This window comes from Eurosta solidaginis, chromosome 1 (assembly GCF_040869045.1).
Source record: "Eurosta solidaginis isolate ZX-2024a chromosome 1, ASM4086904v1, whole genome shotgun sequence".
Classification (NCBI taxonomy): Eukaryota; Metazoa; Arthropoda; class Insecta; order Diptera; family Tephritidae; genus Eurosta; species Eurosta solidaginis.
The window spans coordinates 4905665-4923585 of NC_090319.1; the positions used below are offsets into that span (position 1 = coordinate 4905665).

General features: G+C 34.5%; 3 protein-coding genes across 9 annotated transcripts in view; all 3 read left to right on the forward strand.

The window, feature by feature from the left end:
• The window catches only part of Dpck (Dephospho-CoA kinase), a 435691-nt gene that overhangs the window by 271978 nt on the left and 145792 nt on the right, over positions 1-17921 (forward strand). The window lies entirely within an intron of this gene.
• The window catches only part of LOC137246915 (microtubule-associated protein Jupiter-like), a 283516-nt gene that overhangs the window by 263238 nt on the left and 2357 nt on the right, over positions 1-17921 (forward strand). For 5 of the 7 annotated variants that reach the window (XM_067777978.1, XM_067777944.1, XM_067777954.1 and 2 more), the window contains 3 exons: positions 1956-2089; positions 4257-4289; positions 9374-9634. In XM_067777978.1, coding sequence (XP_067634079.1) covers positions 1956-2089; positions 4257-4289; positions 9374-9634 — 428 coding nt within the window. The remainder of the gene's footprint in view (positions 1-1955; positions 2090-4256; positions 4290-9373; positions 9635-17921) is intronic. The other 2 variants (XM_067777987.1, XM_067777995.1) reach the window with 1 other exon arrangement.
• On the forward strand, positions 12794-17916 carry LOC137246972 (microtubule-associated protein Jupiter-like). The gene is made up of 2 exons (XM_067778039.1): positions 12794-14048; positions 14165-17916. The coding sequence occupies exons 1-2, from the start codon at positions 14042-14044 to the stop codon at positions 14674-14676; spliced, it is 519 nt and encodes a 172-aa protein (XP_067634140.1). The 5' UTR covers positions 12794-14041; the 3' UTR covers positions 14677-17916.

The following is a 17921-nucleotide window of genomic DNA, read 5'->3' on the forward strand; positions in this document are numbered from 1 at the left end:
GCCTAAAAAATCGAACGATTTAAAAAAATAATCGATTCTACATTTCTAAAAAAAAGATCGATTAAAGCGATTAAGCATCGAATCGAAATCCGGCTCAAGTTAAAAGCTTCAAATTTCAGCAAATACTTTCGTATATGGTACATACTGTTGTTTAAAAAATCGAAGATATCGGTAATGTGTATAGCATATACCCCATATAAACCGATTGTTCAGATAAGGTGCTTTTCGTCGGCACAACCAAAGAGAGTCCCGTCCTTACTCGTTTCTTTTTATGAAACAAATACATCCAGTGACATTAAATACTGCTGTTCATGGCAAACGTTCTCTCTATGAATAACTAAACGACTGAAGATGTTATTGTAGGGCTACATATATGTAAAATAGCAGACCCGCCAGACGTTGCTCTGCCCTAGATTTGTTCTATCTGCATAACTTTTAAGCAGTTTTTACCTCTTACTCTCCTTTCGCCTCTCTTTTCCTTTTCCTTATTTTTTTTATTTACTCTTCCCTCTGCATTTATCTATCTGCGTCTCTTTCTCCCTCTCTATCTTTTCCCCTTACTTCTTTTCCGCTCCATCTATACCTAGATCTCTATCTTCGTCTATTTCTATCTCTTTCTCCTTCCCCCTTTTCTTTTCCCTCTAGTTCTTCTTACTCTTCGCCATCCCTTGTTCCTAGTCCCAGTCTCAGTGCCGGTCCCAGTTCTAGTCAAGTCCCGGTCGGTCCCTCCTCGATTTCCCGAAAAGAAGTGTCACTACTAATCTAGGCAAAGAGCTACCTATATGCTCAATTTCAGGTAAATTGAACCAAGAACAGACTTTCTTCGAAAAGATTGATCCCTGGTCCTCTTCCTGGAAAAAAGTAGAAGGCTGCCTACATATGTATATACCAAATTACAGGAAAATCGTACCGTGAATAAAATATTTCAAATAGATCGGTCCCTGGGCCACTTCTCGGAAAGAAACTTCACAAAAACGCTATCCCATCTTTCAAGTTGGATCAAACTGCACACGGTGTGCAAATTTGACTGAAATCGGTTAAGCAGCTAGGAGTCTATCGCGGACAAACAACGTGACACGATATTAAGATATTAAAGGTACACCTTATACTGACATAAACTGTGTTAGTTTTCAGTGATACAATTTGTATCACTGTAAAGTAAAATTTGTATACTCCTTTAAGGGGAGTACTGCTCCTTAAACTCTGACCACTTAATGGGGTTGCCCCCCTCCCCCCCCCCCCCCCCCCCTCCAACATTTCGAGCGTTGTGACTACGTCTTATTTTTGCTTAGGCTACAACATATACGGGATACTTTTCTATCCCGTGTCGATATGATAGGAAACAGGTTCGGTGCGTTCTTAGAATTTACCACAAATGGATATCATGCCAAGGCCGAAAAAAATCCCTTTAACTACCTAAGGGTTTTAATATTTTTCAGCTTTATAAACTTAATTCTATCCTAATTATTGAAGTATTGGTAGGCGTTTATTTGATTCGTTCCGCATTCTTCTGACCATGACAAGAAAAAGCTTCTTTCCTTCAGATCTCTAAGTTTCTATAGCCATTTGCCCAAAGGAAGTCAAATCGGAGTCTCTGTGTTACCTCACTTTAGCTTGTCAATCAATTGCTGCGACAAGGCTACGAAACGATACGATACTTCATAAGGCGGCCTAGTAAGGGGAAGGCTCTTTTCAATTACAGCACGGTGGCGGTTGCACGCGTCCACCCACTAAACTACATAGTAGGGCTAAGCCCTAACATCAGTGACAAGCTAGTAAGCATTAAACAATATGACCAACTTCAACCACTCGTGAAAGGATTTTAAAAATGTGTTTGGAAATTAAAAAAATTAGGTAGTCTTGTTTCTTATATTTATACATATGTATATGTATATACAAATATTTCTTTTTGTACATATGAAAAATTAACAACATATTTTATTCTTTTTTTTTAGGGTACTGAGACCACCAGGCGGTGGCACCAGCGACATTTTTGGCGCTGACTTACCACAAACTCCGCGTAACGTAAAAAATCACATGCAATCGAATATTTTCTCATGTGACAAAAATGGCGGAATCCAAAATAATGGTAAGTTGAAATTCGCAGCATGCAAAGGGTAACCATAGTTTAAATAAAAAAATTTATCTAAGAATTAAAGCAAGTATTTGTAGAGGAACTAAGAATTCTATTCAATCGGGACAGGAGTGCGTCAGAAAAAATTAGTGCATGAGAAAAATAAAATATCTCAAATAAAATATCTCAATATCTATCTATTCAAATTTCAAAAACTGTTTTTCATACAAAAGAGAATTTCATTCAAGCTATGACTAATTTAATATATTAAAAAAAAACTTAGTTTAAAGTATAAAATTTTTGACCTTGCCTTTAATGCCACTCGTCAGAGCTTTCGCGGTATCGTTTTGGATCTCGCTAATTGCAGCACTCCACTTTCAAAAAATGTAGATACACTATGCTGCTTTAATTTAAATTGAAAAAGCCTCCTTTGCAGCACTCCTTAATATAGATTTCAGTGTTTATTATGCCTGTAGTTACGAAAGTTTTACTCTTCATGCTGATCCTGCGTATTGCCTGCCATACCAAACATTTTTTTGGGGATCGTCTTTTTTTGTGTCCTAAATCTTTCAGAAACATTTCCTCTAGCATCGGCAACATAAAATTCCTATCCCAGGAGATGTGAAACGCCAGAAAGCACTTAAGTTGTACCATCCATTACGCAGCATTCATATTACTGAACAAAATTTGTATACAACTGTTTTACTCGTGATCTAGTCATACCATTCTTTGTTGCATTGCGATCCTGTACTTTTCGAACTTTGAACGTTTTCAGAGCAGCTTCGGCTTTGGCTCTGCGTACAAATGATTTCGAACTCCCGAACATACGAGCTATATTGCGTCCTGAGAAAATTAGATATCTCTCTAACTATGGTGACCACAATTTCCGCCTTTTTACGGTCAGTACGTATCTTTTTCTTCGGAATCCTTTCTTCCGATCACATCTGCCTTAAACTGATTTAATACGCCGCTTACACTATTTTCGACATTTTCATCTCCTTTCAAATCCTTTTCTAACTTTATTTCGGATTATTTACAAAAAGGCTTACAATTTCTTCACGATGTTTTTTTTTTTGTTGCACATATTTATTGCGAATGCTGATGGGATTTCCGTAATATTATTTGCCATGTTTTTCAAAGCTTTTCTCATAAAAGCTTATAATCTTATGTTCCTATTAAGAGAGTTCTTTTCGAGAATGCATGCACTATTTTTTTCTGACGCAATTCTTAAAAATGTGCTCGTTGGGTACACCTCTTCTAAATATTCATACTTACTATTAGTTTCTTCTACTACCCAAGCTTTTCAGCTTCTATTTCAAATAGTGTAGGAACATTGTACTGCTAGTTAATATAAAGAAACAAATACTCATAAGACTTTAGTCGCAATCGATAATCAGCTTATTCGACGTTTGTTAAATGTCATCAAAAAAATTATACACAAACGCCAGCAGCTGTAGCGCCAACAGCACTTTATGTCTGGGTGCATTTTTAAGCAAGCGAGCTTGAAAAAACGGGTCAATTAGTTAAGCAGTTTTATCATGGCGGAACCATACAGGTGGTGGAAGGAAACCCGCTGATTGTTACTTTATTTAGCTGCTTTGGCATTCTGGCGAAGTATGTTTTTGACATTCAACTGGAGAAATAAAAAAAAAATAAATACATTTTTGTCACGCGTCACGCTGACGAAAAGTAGCTAAATGAGCGTCAAGTAACTTATGGATGAGACCATATTTCATAAGCAAGCTGAAAATTACATACAAAATGAAAGTAAAATGTAGATTATATAGTTTCTAAACACATTCCTTTAGTCGAGTTAACTAGTTATCGCTTGTGAGTAAAGAAATAATGTACATGCTATAGATGAAAATTGAAATAATTTTAAATATTTTTTTTAATGCAATTTGTTACTATATGTTCTCGCTTTGTACATATGTATGTATGTACCATCTATGCAAAAAGGCTAAGCTTGCTTATTCAATTAACTTCATTATTTTTTCAAATAAATATCATATACGTCTTAGATAAATGCTGTTAGTATGTATTAAGTACTTAATTTTTTGTTGTTATAATTAATTTTTTCGTAAGTTTTGCAAAGCCGAAATAAAACGATGCCATTATTCAATGAGAATCTTTTCTTTTTTCTTTTTTTTCTTTTTTTTTTTCCTTTCCCATGTCTTTGCAGTACGACAAGGAGCTCACAGATTCTATATCATTGGTATATAAATATTCGTATTTTGTAAAGATTATACAATTTTCAATTGTTGAATTTTTTCTTTTTGTGGTTTACCAGTTTTGGTTGTTGTTGTTATGTAATAATAATATTTTTTCTTGTTGTTGGGTGGTTTAAACTAACTTCACTCTGAAACACTTTAAATGCCACGAGGCTACAAACTCTTTTATTTTTAAATTCTACTGGAAGTTAAAGAAAACAAAACTATTACTAATCCAGCTAAAGAATTGTATGGAAAGATGGACGGATCTGACAAAATTTCTTATTAAAAGCGTATAATACACCTACTTTTAACTTTTTTAAGCATTATTCGACACTTTTACTAACTGTTTTGCCGTACTTGTAAATATAAGAAAATATACATAGCTCCGGCCTAAGCGTTCCAAACTGCGCAAGGCAATAAGTATGCGTTATATCTGGTTTTAAAATTGATAAAATAAAATGTATTAAATAATATTGAATCTCAAGTAAGTAAAATATGGAAAGTGTGTTCGTATTCATAATTTTAGCTTGCTTGAACTAACGAAGCGACTGCACAAAATCGCCTCCTCAATATTGTGACCAAGCGTCTCGCATATTTGACAGTAAAATCTCCAATTTACGGCTACTTACATAAATAATGCACTCAAAAGAAAGTATTCAAGTTCACGAATTATTGTGAATTGTAATTGACTTTAAATATCCACGTCGAACACACTCAACACATTATCCACTGACCACCTGCCTACGTTTTGAGTATGTAAATTGCAAATTCGGTTAAAGCGGTAACGAAGCAATGACAATGAATCAACAATGTTGCAGGAGTACGCTGCAGCGATAACAGCACTAAACTATTAGCAATGTCGAAAATGGAAGTAGGTACGTCATGACCATAGCATGTCTGAAATGCAGATACTTTGGTACGTTGCAAATTTGTGCAAATATAGAGGAAACAGATTACTCCCCAAATTTTGGAAACAAAGCAGCCATTTAACAAGCAGTCGATTTTCTTTTAATAAAAAAAACTTTGATCGAAAAAATAGGGGGATTCGCTTTGTCTTGCAAGATGACCCCATTGCGAAGTTATAGCATGCATCAGTAAGCAGAGTAAAAAATTGGCACAAAAAATAACAAAATACGACGAAGAAATATGAAAAACAATTGCTCAAACCTCGTAAATTTACTGAATATTTTAGCTCGTAAATTAAGGGTAGCACAGCACTTTCGCTCCTGCTGGAACAACACAGCCCAGACAAAATTTCATATGTTCATAACTTTATTTTCTTCTTTTATCTTAATATGTAAAAAACACGTGTCACAACATTTTTGGTCGCGATGGACTCCTAAACTACTGAACCGATTTTAAATTTGTTTTGCACCCCGTGTGTAGTTTGCTCTAACTTGAGAGATAGGATATGTTGTATCTCAGTTTATAGTCGCAATATTATTTTATTGCAAATTTTTTTATTTGTTTATACCAGGGATGCACCTTAACGTTAAGCTAATCGTTTATCAAAAAATTTCCACCGTTTCTGTTTAAACACTTCGAAATATTATCGATAAAGAAATTATCAAGATAAATTGTATCTCGTTTTTAACCGAAACGAAAAGCTTTCGTTAACGTTAAAAACGTTAACAAAAACGTGATACTTTATGTCTGAATTGTGCTGGCAATGCTATAGCCATGGTGAAGCCGTAAGGTGGTAACAGGGAGCGGACATACACACACAAACTCCATGTAATTTGTTTGTGTAATTCGTTGGTGGTAATGTCAAAAATACTCTGAGAAATGTTCGTACTGTCAAAATTCATGAGAAAAGTTGCAATCAGCTTGGCTAATGCTTTCACCTTTAATTACTCCGCCATCAATCAGCTTTGCCAGCATAGTTTGAAATTAATAATCAACATAAACGATTTGATTTCGTTTTGATAGGGCAGAAAACAAAACAAAATCATTTCGTTAATTTGACGTTCTTAACGTTAATAAACGAAACGAAATGACTTTGTTTCGTTTATTAACGTTAATTATCGTAACGAAATGATATCGGTTCGTTGGTTAAGCATGCCTGGTTTATACGTAATAATAAAATGTTACGTATACGCAGTTGTGCACCTCTTTTCAGTTGGTATGGATATGTTTGTGCACGTGCTTATTTAACTTTCCATACATATATATATATATATATAGCACATCACCAGGGCCGTCGAGAGGGGCCGGGGTTTCTGAGGGGGCCCGTGATTTCAGGTGCTAAGACATTTTTTTTAAATTCAGGAGGGTCTTTAGTTGTTCCATGTGCAATTTTTAAGCCGAATTTCAAAAGCAACGAATATCTGCATTTCGTTTTAATATTATAGTGGTGTGAAAAATAAAAATCTATATATATTAAAAGAAAGGCTAAAATGTGTGTTAGTTGGTCGCCGGTGTTTGAAGAGATGCGTCCGTCGATTTTGTTCAAACATACCTATTTACATACGTCCTATTCGATTTGCCTGAAATTTGGTATATAAATTTGCCTATATTAGTAATATTAGTATTTACGATCCTTTTTTCGGGGAAGTAGAGCAGAGACGGACTGATGTTGAGATTCGGAGTGGGACTGGGACTGGGACTGGGACTGGAACAAAATACATACCACCCTCTGGGACAGGCAATAAGGGATGAAGAAGAATGAGAAGAACTTGAGAGAAGAGAAAAGATAGAAGGAGAAGGAGACTGAGAAAAAGACTGAGAAATAAATAGAATGAGACGAAGATGGAGATAGATGAACCGAAAAAGACGGAGGGGGGAGTGAATAAAAGGATTAGGAAAAAGTAAAGAGGGCGGGAGGGCAGAGTTAGACGGAAAAAGCTCATTAAAATGTATGTAAATAGGCCAAATTTAGGGCAGAACAACTTCTAGTAATTTTATATATTTTATATATGTTCAGTTCGCCGGTAACGTAGAATCGTTTTTTATATTCAAGGAGATAAATAGTCCAAATTACCGCCCTATTGGCTCCTAAAAAATTTCGATTAAGCCTTGATGAAATCTTTAAAGGACATGGTTCCGCGTACATTTTTCAAAAGGAAATTTAAAACTTTCACAAGCTGTACATCAAAATCCGTATTTATGAAAAATGTTTGCATTGAATTTTTAACGCGATTGGTTCCAGAGATACAAAATATTTGTATGATATTTTCTTATTTTCGGAGTCCATTGCTCGAACCTTTATAAGAATAAAGAAACAGGTAAACATACTACTAGGATATTCTTCCTTTTTCTCAGAAAATAAGGAAATCAGTGAACAACCGCGCTCACATTCGTGTAGCCAATTTACCACAATTGTGGTAGATCTACCACATTTTTTGCACGTTTCCTTTTCTACCTCATCTACCTCCTTTTTAAAAATCTTCCTCAATTTCATTTTACAACATTGATATCAGAAATATTTGGACCAGGGCCCTTAATACGTTTTACGATCAGTGATCGAAACTCATTTTTTAAATCACAATAGCTCTGAAATGGCGGATTCTATTAGGAGACCTTGTGAATTGCCTATATAGTTTTTAGAAATAGTTTGATAGTTTCGTTTAAGTGAAGATCGTTTTCATTCACTGACCGTAGAACGTAATACGGGCCCCCGAGAACTGCATGAAATCGACAAAGCGTTAATTCAGTACCAGGTGTTGTTATCTGAACAGCTGATTTCTTCTTCTTGATTATTTTCCATACAACGAAGGTATACAACAAAATGTCAGTTAATCGAAATCAATGAAAATTTTCTTTTGACTTGACATACTTCTGCACGGCGAATTGGTTGAATTCGTTTTGCCCTGACCTTGTATAATTCCCCTTGGCTTGAACGAAAGGAAGAACAAGATGTTTGTTAAAATTGTTTTGTATGTAAATTTGTGTAATAAGGTAGAAATTGTTTTTTATATCCCTACACACGGCCGCAGACAACTTTCCCTACTTATTTTAATTTGGTTTCAGTGACGAATTTAAAAAATATTTTTTGTTTTATTTTTGCATCGACGCTTGAAAGTAACTTCGTGTGCAGATCTTGAGGCGTAATGCGTCCGGCCTTAATAGATACATACATTAACAATAGTTTTTAGTTCAGACTTTGCTAAAGGTCCTGGCAAAGATGCCATAATCATAACGTCGTAGTTATAACCACATTATTACTTAACCATACCTGATGTTATCGATTATTCATGCTGCTAACCTAAAAAAAGAAAATGCCGATCATTACTAGCGAATTGCTCAAATAATAAGTTATGGCGTAAAAAGTATATAAAACAAAAAATAAAATATCAAAAAAGAGGATCAATTCGCCAACTTAAATATTAATAGGCTATGGATATGACGAAGAACCAAAAATCAATTGATGGGCTATGTAAGGTTATAAATAATGCGTTATGGTATGTATGTCACCAATAACCGTTTGCATTCAATCACAAAGGGTTGGTTGAACTAGCTGCTTTATATGATGTGGATATGGCAAGTTTGGCAGGGCCTTAAGATTTTCATCGTTATAGAAGATATAAATTTCACGTAACAAATTTTACAAACTTTTAAAGTGCTTCCTGTATTGATAATTTTGTAGCTTTTTATCAAATAAATAGTCAAAAGAAAACATATTTTTCATTCTTATTGAATTATTTAAGTATTTACCTTTCAAGCACGCTCACATTTACAAAACCACGTTTATAAATCACAAAATTTCAATTCAGCTACACTGCCACACGCATTTTCACCCTTTACCACATGGCGTATTTAATATTTTATGTTAAATTTTTTTTAATATTACAAATGTTTAATCTTTTATATTTATTATTATGTAATCAAGAATATTATTTATGTAACTACATTTTCAAATATGTATGCATATAATAATATTAAAGTATATGGTACATATATTCGTTCCATTTATATAATATGTATGTACTTCTGACTTCGAAACTAATTTTCTATTTTCTTTGTATGTTTTTCCCCCACTAACTTCTTGTCTCTTCCGTTTGTGCGTATGACTGTAATGTAAAAAAAAAACACCAAAATATTTATCTTCGCTGCTAACTTTTAATGCGCTTCCCGTGCTCTGGCGCAGGTGATCAGCCACGTCGCGGACAGCAAAAAGTTGATTCGTACCAACGTCTCTTCGGTGAACCAGAACGTCCAATGACACCCGCGAAGAATCACATGAGGAGCAACATTCCATTTGGTTCAAATACGGAGGCCGCTCAAGAATTATTAGCCAATGGCAATGGCCATCACAGCAACGGCAAAGGTGGTTCAGTCTCGACTTCGACATCGTCTTCGGTATCATCATCCACTGAGAACTTAAAGATGAATGGTGTTTCAAAAACAGGTTAGTCATTGAAAATTTTAAGAAATTCCATATGATTTAGATGTGTTAAATTTGATTTATACATCATACAGTATTGTGCAAAACAAATGCAACAAATCAGTTCACAAATGTGCGATTTTTTTTAAATATGAAATGATATGTTGATACTTAAATGAGTTTAAAAATTAATTGATAATTTGGGAAAAATTTAAACAACGTGGCATCAGGACGGACAAGGCGACAGCTGTTTCAATTATACCTTGCAAATCTTTTGAACCCGCACTCCCGCGAAGATTCAACTGTTACATACACAACTATGTACTGCGCAAAGAATAAACTATCCAAAAGAATCCAATTGGAAATAAGTTGCAAAACAAAAAAGGCATTACTTGGCTGAATGTGTTCGCAGAAGCGGGTTCGAATCGCACTCCTGAGAGAAAAGGCTTTTGGAGATATTTACAAGGTGTAATCGAAATAACTGTTGCCTTGTCCGTCCTCATGGCACATTGTTTAAATTTTTCCCAAATTTAATAAATTGAAAATTTTAAAAATTGCTTCAAACAAATGTCTTCATATATTAAAAAACAGTGAGGGACCTCCCCGCTTAATCAATAACTTAAAATATTTAAAGAAGTACAACCAATCTCTGCAGCAAAACTAAGCATTTTCGTTAGTATGGAAGTGTGCGAAACAAAGCCATTAATAATTCATGTCTATTAATAAGTGGTTTTTCCTTGCCTTGATAAAATTTATCTGTGAACAAGAACTTCAGGATAATTTCAAAACTATTTCGAAACCATTTGGGAACCATTTCAAGAAAACTTTGGGATTATTTTATGATCCTGTAACGGTCCTGAAATTGTTCCGAATTGGTCTCAAAATAGTTTTGAATTGAAACAGTCCCGAAGTGTAGCTGAACGGATACTTCAACTGTCCCAAAATTGTCCCCAAACAGTCTCGAAATAGTTTTGAAGTTTCACCGAAATGATATCTAAAATAATTCCGAAGTGATCCTGAAATTTTTCCGAATTGAACGATCCATACTTTTTCAGCATAATTGATTTGTATGGTTTGTACTACAATATTTCCTCTGAATGAAAAAGTAGTTTCGCAAAGAGGCAGATTGAGTTTCGGAGTGGATGTTCAAGATGGCGGATTAGAAAGAGAAGCTTCCAACGTCAGTCACCTCATAATGGAATGAATATCGAGGTGTTCTCATCCCTTTGGCGTTTTCCCGTATTCTGACAAGTTCGGCATGCATATTTATCATACATAACTGCCTTTGAACTCTACTACGATTGGAGTAGATTTTATTATACGTTTAGAAATATAATAACGATATAAGCCGCTACCAGACAAAAAGATTAACTTAACTTTGTATTCTCCAACAGAATATAGTAAAAATTTTCCAGAAAACTAATTTCTTTGAAGAATTTGTTCGAAAAATTAAGCAATCAAAATTCATTACTTTTGTTATACAACACGTAAATACTACCAAATAGAGTTGCCGAAAAAGTGAGGTTATGTTGTTGATATCACCTTTATTATTGCACTATGAGTCACCTGTAGTGATTGCATCATGTATCTCAACATTGCTTTATTGAATGCCCAATAGTCAAAAATCTAGTCGGTATGTCGGATTTTATTGTCAATGATCCAAAAGACAATCAAAAATTAATTATCTTCAATAATTTACAGAAAATAGAGAAAAGCAGAAAAATGCAATATTTTTTCCAGAAATAGATAATATGGCTTTTTAAAAAATAACACATATGTGGTTAGGTGCAGCATTTATGAATAGTGGCGCATGTATTTTATTTCGATTGTCTTTAAAATTAAGGAGGAAATGGCTGCTATTCATTTTAACTATTTTTTTATAAAAGGCGCAATATTTTTATGGGGCTGCTGACGGATGTTCGTTAATGAAGTAAGTGACTCTGTGTAAAAAGGAAAAATTGTTTATTTCATTAACAAAATTGTGATGTATGAAATTGGTAAAACGAAACAATAAACATGCCTTGAAGATGTGCTGAAGTTGACAGAAGGAATGGTTTCGCACTCTTCCATGTTGAATAGTTCTGTTAGTTTGAAAAATGTAATTGGTACCGCTTTACCTTAACAAATCTTTATACATATATAAAAACGAATTGCTGTGCATTAGTCTCTAAAACTCAAAAATATCTTGACGGATTTCGATAATTTTGTTTTTGTTTCGTTCGTTATGGTTTTGAAAAGTAGGCTGTGTCACGCTCCCCATTGGAAAAAATTTAAATTCGCTTTATCTTGGCAATTATTTGAAGAAGATGTCCAAAATGTGTTATAAAGACCCCATATATTGGTGGGGGTGCAGAGGGAGTGAGAGTTGGAGTGATAGTGGAAGTGGAAGCGAGAGTGGAAGTGGATGGATAGTGAGAGTTGGAGTGAGTGTGGGAGGGAAACAAATGGAGTAAGAGATGGGCAAGAATAAGAAGAAAAATTGAGGTTAAAGTAAACTAGAATGGAATAGTTAAAGAAGAGGGGCATTTTTCGGGCCTTTGAGCCTTTTGCTCATACGGGCACGCTTTGCACATTTAAGTGCTTGGAGAGTGACGATCAAGTGCAGGTATGTGGGGCGAAGAGGACAGGAAGAGAATAATATACAAACACACATAAGATTGATAAAGAGAGAGCTATGTGGAAAATAGAGCTGCCACCGCTCTTATTATGTTCAAATTATTAAGCGTTTTAGGATAAACTAGCCTTTACCGCATGTTTTAAAATTAGAAAAATGGTCGCCGTAAATTAAACAAACATGCAACACATGCTCCAACAATTTTTGCAGTGCGGATTTAACGATATATGTATGTGAGCTGAAGAAATTTGAAAATTCCTCCATAATTTGAAATTTATAAATGAAAGCAGTTATGTTTATAATAAAACTGGTAAAATTAGTCGTTGTTTATGCGAATGGTACCTTTTTTTATTTGTAAACTGATACATTTCATTCTAGGCTCACGGCAACACTGCCAACAAGTCTGAAAAGGGTTTCGTTTTCCCACGATTGTATACGAAACGTGCATTAGTACGTTTTTCTACTATTTCCTCTAATGCTACTACTTTAAAAATACTTTTTTAAATACTTTTATGTATATATTGCAAAATGAATCGGCTTGCATATAATTAAATGTATGTGAAGGTGAAATGAATGTCAATAATGCGCTGCTTAACATAAAGTCGACTTCAGTCTATGGTTATTCGGTTTTTCGTATTTCTTGCCAAAAAATGTATGTTTTTGTTTTCGTACTATTGCAACACAGTTTGGGAATTGGTTTTCGAGGTTGAGAGAGAATATTTTCATTTCAGTTTTTTAGTGTTTCTGCAACCTTCTTGCGATGAATATCGTTTGAGTCGAAGTGTACGATATTTCCAATGTATTTTTTTTACTCCCCTAACACCACAAAACACACAAACGTCTCACCTAGCACTCGCTGGCACTGAAACTGATTTAGGAGCCGAAAATAGGCCCATCCCTGGTTTAGAGAATATTTTGTTGCTGAAAGTCGTTACTTCGAGAAGAGTGGGCGATAGCGTACGGGCAACAAGTTTCTTGTGCTGGGCAACTTGCTTTGCGCTGTCTTTCTTCTGTTGTCAAATTCTTCAAAGACCATGAGGTCAATTGGCCTTATGACAACTTCAAATGGCCACAAGGTCAACGAATTTTATGAGCTTTTTAAATTATACTTAGTAGCCATTTAGGAAATGGGGTGTCCTATCCTAATCCTCACCGAACTTGTTTTTAATAAGATTTTGCACTGAAATTAAAACAAAATGTAGAAAATTAGCGCCGCAGGCGAAAATTTTAAATACAAAGTAGCGCAATTTTTTATATGAACATTTCGGAAAAGCAGAATGGTCATAATGTCAATATCGTTGAAATTGTAGCCATCTGAAAGTTTACATTACCATTTCATATGGTCATAACCTCAATCGATCTTGTGGACATTTGAAAGAGTCATTATGTCAATTGACATTACGCTCGTTGACTTTATGTCACCCTTCCGCAACAAGAGTTAAACTCATACAAAGGATTTGTGTCGAAACACCCGATAACCACTTTATTTATTTTAACGTTCAATTCATTGTTTTTTCACTCATAGACCTAAAAAATATATGCATTTAAATCAATCAACTATTTTGTTTTGAAAATAAAAAATCTAATTAATTGGCATTTATTAAGTAAAATATTAAAAAAAGTAACAATATTTACATATATTTTTACTTAATATATATCTTAAACTGAACCAATAAAACTAAAGGAGAAATCGAAAATAATTTCTAAACTTTGCACATCATTCTTTTGTGCACGCCGCACTTTCTGTTATAATCATTTAAATTCACCGCCGTCCGTCCACGCGTTTTAACAATACAATAAAACAAGTCTTCCGCAAAATGAGCAGTAAGTAAAACAGTTCCACACTATTTTAATGTGGACGATCTTACATTTATATTTTTAATAAACCTATATTACAATCCTATCCCAATCCCAATTACCCTCATAAATGCCAAAAATAGAGACAGATGAAGCATGTCCAACACTTCCAGTACCAGAAACAAGGTCAACTAACTCATCCAATATTCCACAATTAAACATTGATTTGCCATGTGAAGATAAATCGCCTGACAAGCGTGATATCCACAATTCGTCGGCACGTTCGCGTATGTCCACAAGAGATGGCGATATGTCAGGACATCCAGATGCAACCTCATCTCATTCGAAAATGTCAACAAATGATAATCGCTTCAGCTCCACGGGAAAACATTGCAATATGGGTGCTGGTGATGTAGCTTCGCAAACGAGTCGAGACGCTGCTGTTAATGCGGATAAACTACTACATTCATACTCAAAAACTTCACCAAGAAATAAAGGCAAAGAATTGCTAGAACAGTGTGATGATAGGGCAGCGGTACGCAATCCAATTACCGGTTTGGGATTAGGAGAAGATGGCGTTGGTGGCATAAAGCCGAAGAAACCAAAGGATCGTAGAGGTTTGAAGGGCGGGGTCATAATTTTGTTTTTCCTTTGAAAAAATGTTTGCTTATATGGCATGTTCGCGGTTTTCATAGAGTCAAAATGTAGAGTGGAACGAATGTTCTTATGTAATATCCTCGTCAAAGCTTGTTAATAATTACTACTGCCCAAAATTAACAAAATTAGGCATATTATGTCATCGGTTGCATTGGCTGTTAAAATGGTAAAACTTTATATAAGAAGTCAACTTGTCCAAAAATGCCTTCAAAGATTTCGAAAGATGCCTTTTGACCTCTCATTATTCGCAATGCGGGGGACTCTTATAGATTTCAGAATAAACGGGATGCTGCCAATTTCTTAAAATGTCTAGATTAGACAAAGTCTAATTGAGGGAAAATTTTTAAAATTTGTTTTTACTTCCTTGATCACAAAAGTGGGAAATCTTGCAATCGATATTTAAGTAACTCCCTATGGAGTTAGGGTCCCAAAACTGGAATCATACTTTATAAAGCTGGATTGCAATTCGATTTTATCGATATTTTTTTAAAGAACGAATAATCGCCTTTTTTTCTAGGATCGTTCCATTTTTACCCTTCGAAGTTTTGATCATCTTAAAGTAACAGTAGGTTCAATTTAATATCAAAATGGACAAAATATATTTATTGTAATTTTTTTATTAAACTTACCTTCATTGGCGCATATTCATAGTTAAAATAGTTTCTGTGCCGGACTGTCTTCGTGCATTCCCTAGCATTGACCTAGCGGTTGGCATCACGGAGGGGGTTTTCTTTTTTTTATATATTGGTGGGCTTGAGTGGTATGTCCGAGGTGAAAACGTGAAAAAATGCTAGCTTTGAAACCATGAGTACCTATCTGTTGGATTTAGGGGGGCTCCTTCTTGGTTAACTAGGGAGTAATGATCATGTTTATGGTTTCCTCGTGATAATCGCTTTTGATCCCATGTATCAGATAATTTGTATATTTTTAAGAGATTTCTAATCTTGTGATCGATTTTTATGCAGCCATTAAACATGAAACGAGGTTCATCAGATGTGAGTACGTGAATATGTTCAAAAATATGTAAATTTTACGAGGAATATTTTTTTGGACTATTTCTACCCTTAAGCTCTCATGAAAGAGTTTGTCTCCTATTTTGGTCGTCTTGCGACCTAGGTTAGAAAGCATAAAAAAGGAAAATTCAACTAAACACATTTTTCAATCATTTTCATATTGACCTTTTGTTTCTTACAAAATTTGTGTTACGAGCGTTTCATGGAAAATCGTACAACATTCCTCAATGGACAAGAGAAGAGAGTCTTAGAAAAACTTTTTTTATTTTTCATATAAAATATATCATATAAAAAAACGCAAAGAAATAATTTCGGAATCTTTTGTACTTAAATTTCCGGACGAAAAGGAACAGGCAAATAATTTAATAAAAAAAGAACCTGAAAACCACATTACGCGCTAACGATACCCTGATTTTCATAATCAGCCCAATTCTAAACGAAAATTCCCTGCGAGTTTTTTCCCTTCGCCCATTCCTCGTATTCTAAATAAAAATTCCTTGTGAGTTTTTTCACTTCTCCCTTTCCTCCTATTCTGAACAATGTTCGAAAAAGCGGAAACCGGTAATGGGAGAAAAGTAGGTATTATGAATGTGAGGGAGAGGGAGATTTCTCTGCCATTTCATAGAAGTTTTTCACTTGTTAAATTAAAGGGAATGCATCAAAATAGTTAAAGGAAATTGGTTATTTTAAGAAAGAACACTTATTTGTACAAATTTGTGATAAAATATGTATTTACATTCTACCCCAATATTCTCACGTTAATACAACAACAACAACCACAATATTCTTTATTTTAAGTCGTAAAGTATATCATAAGCAACTGAAGAGCTCTTCGCATATGTAATGCAGCCATCCAGAAATTGCGCAAGGATTTTTTAAGAAGGCTTAAATAGATTTTGGCATATGACGAAAGGCGAACTTAACTCGACTTGGCCGCCAGAAAATTGCTTTGCAGAATGAATGCAGGCAACTACGGCAGATTTGTGTTATCCCCCCGGTCTTCTTCCTATGCTCCTCTGTTGATGTTGCTGTGGCACTAATTCATTACTCATTTAAGTGAATACCACATGAAATGCAATAATGTGCATTGTTTATACCTTATTTCTTAATTTCAAACCAATTGGCAACAATAATTAAAATTTTCAATTTTTTAAACAAAATAAGAAATGCGCAACGAAATTTCAATTGACAAAACAGCTGACTTCGAAAATTCGAAATTATTCTTCTCCCTACGAAAAAAGAATTGGAGGAATTTTTCCGCGGGAATAAAAAAATCCGCGAGAACAAAATTTCGCGAGAATATTTAGAATTGGTCTGAATTTGTTTTTAATACTGAAATATGTAAATTACACGTATAGTAAACAACAGCTTAACCCAAAGGGAAGAGTTATGGTTTGTCTTAAGTTAAGGGCAAAAACTGTGAAAATGCGGACGATTTATCCCAACCATGGAATATTCCATTAATGTTAAGAAATGCGCTAAACTAGCGAAGCCAGCAATCTACGTTTGTCCAGAAAACGCGAATTAAATAAAGATACAAAATTGTTGCATACTTTAAGGCGGCAAATTTTATATACCAAATATAAGACCACATCAACCATTTCTTAAACTTTAAAATAAGTTTTAAACCGTTTTAAATGCCGCAGATAACGAAGAGTAAATTTTGGGTATTTTCCAAATAGAATGGAAATTTTTCCGCTTTAGCAATATAAAAATACATCGAAAGAAAAATTGAAAGATAACACGTATTTGTTATAAATTGTCGAGCGAAACGGCACATTGTTTTCTAAATTTCCACATTGCTGAACCGAACCAAAAGCTAGAAACGCTGTCGAACCAATTATTTTACCAGAGCCCGTACAACGTTTCACGATCCGTGATCGAAGCTCATTTAAATCGCTTTAGCTCTGAAATGGGGGATCGGAATAATGACATATGAGAACTAGGTACAAATAGCACTCGTTAGATCCACAATTTAATATAATTGTTATAAATAGTTTGGCAGTTGCATATTTATTGTGTAAGTGAAAATGGTTTTCAGTCACTGATCGTAAAATGTAATACGGGCACAGTTCATATACCTACATTCTCTTAATTTAAAATTATCCTTACAACTCACTATTGCTTAATCAAATCAGTTTATTTATTTATTTTTTAATTGTATTTAGAACACGTTAGTTAATCCCAAATATATTCTCTCTAATTGTCTTTTATTTGTTTCATCCTATTT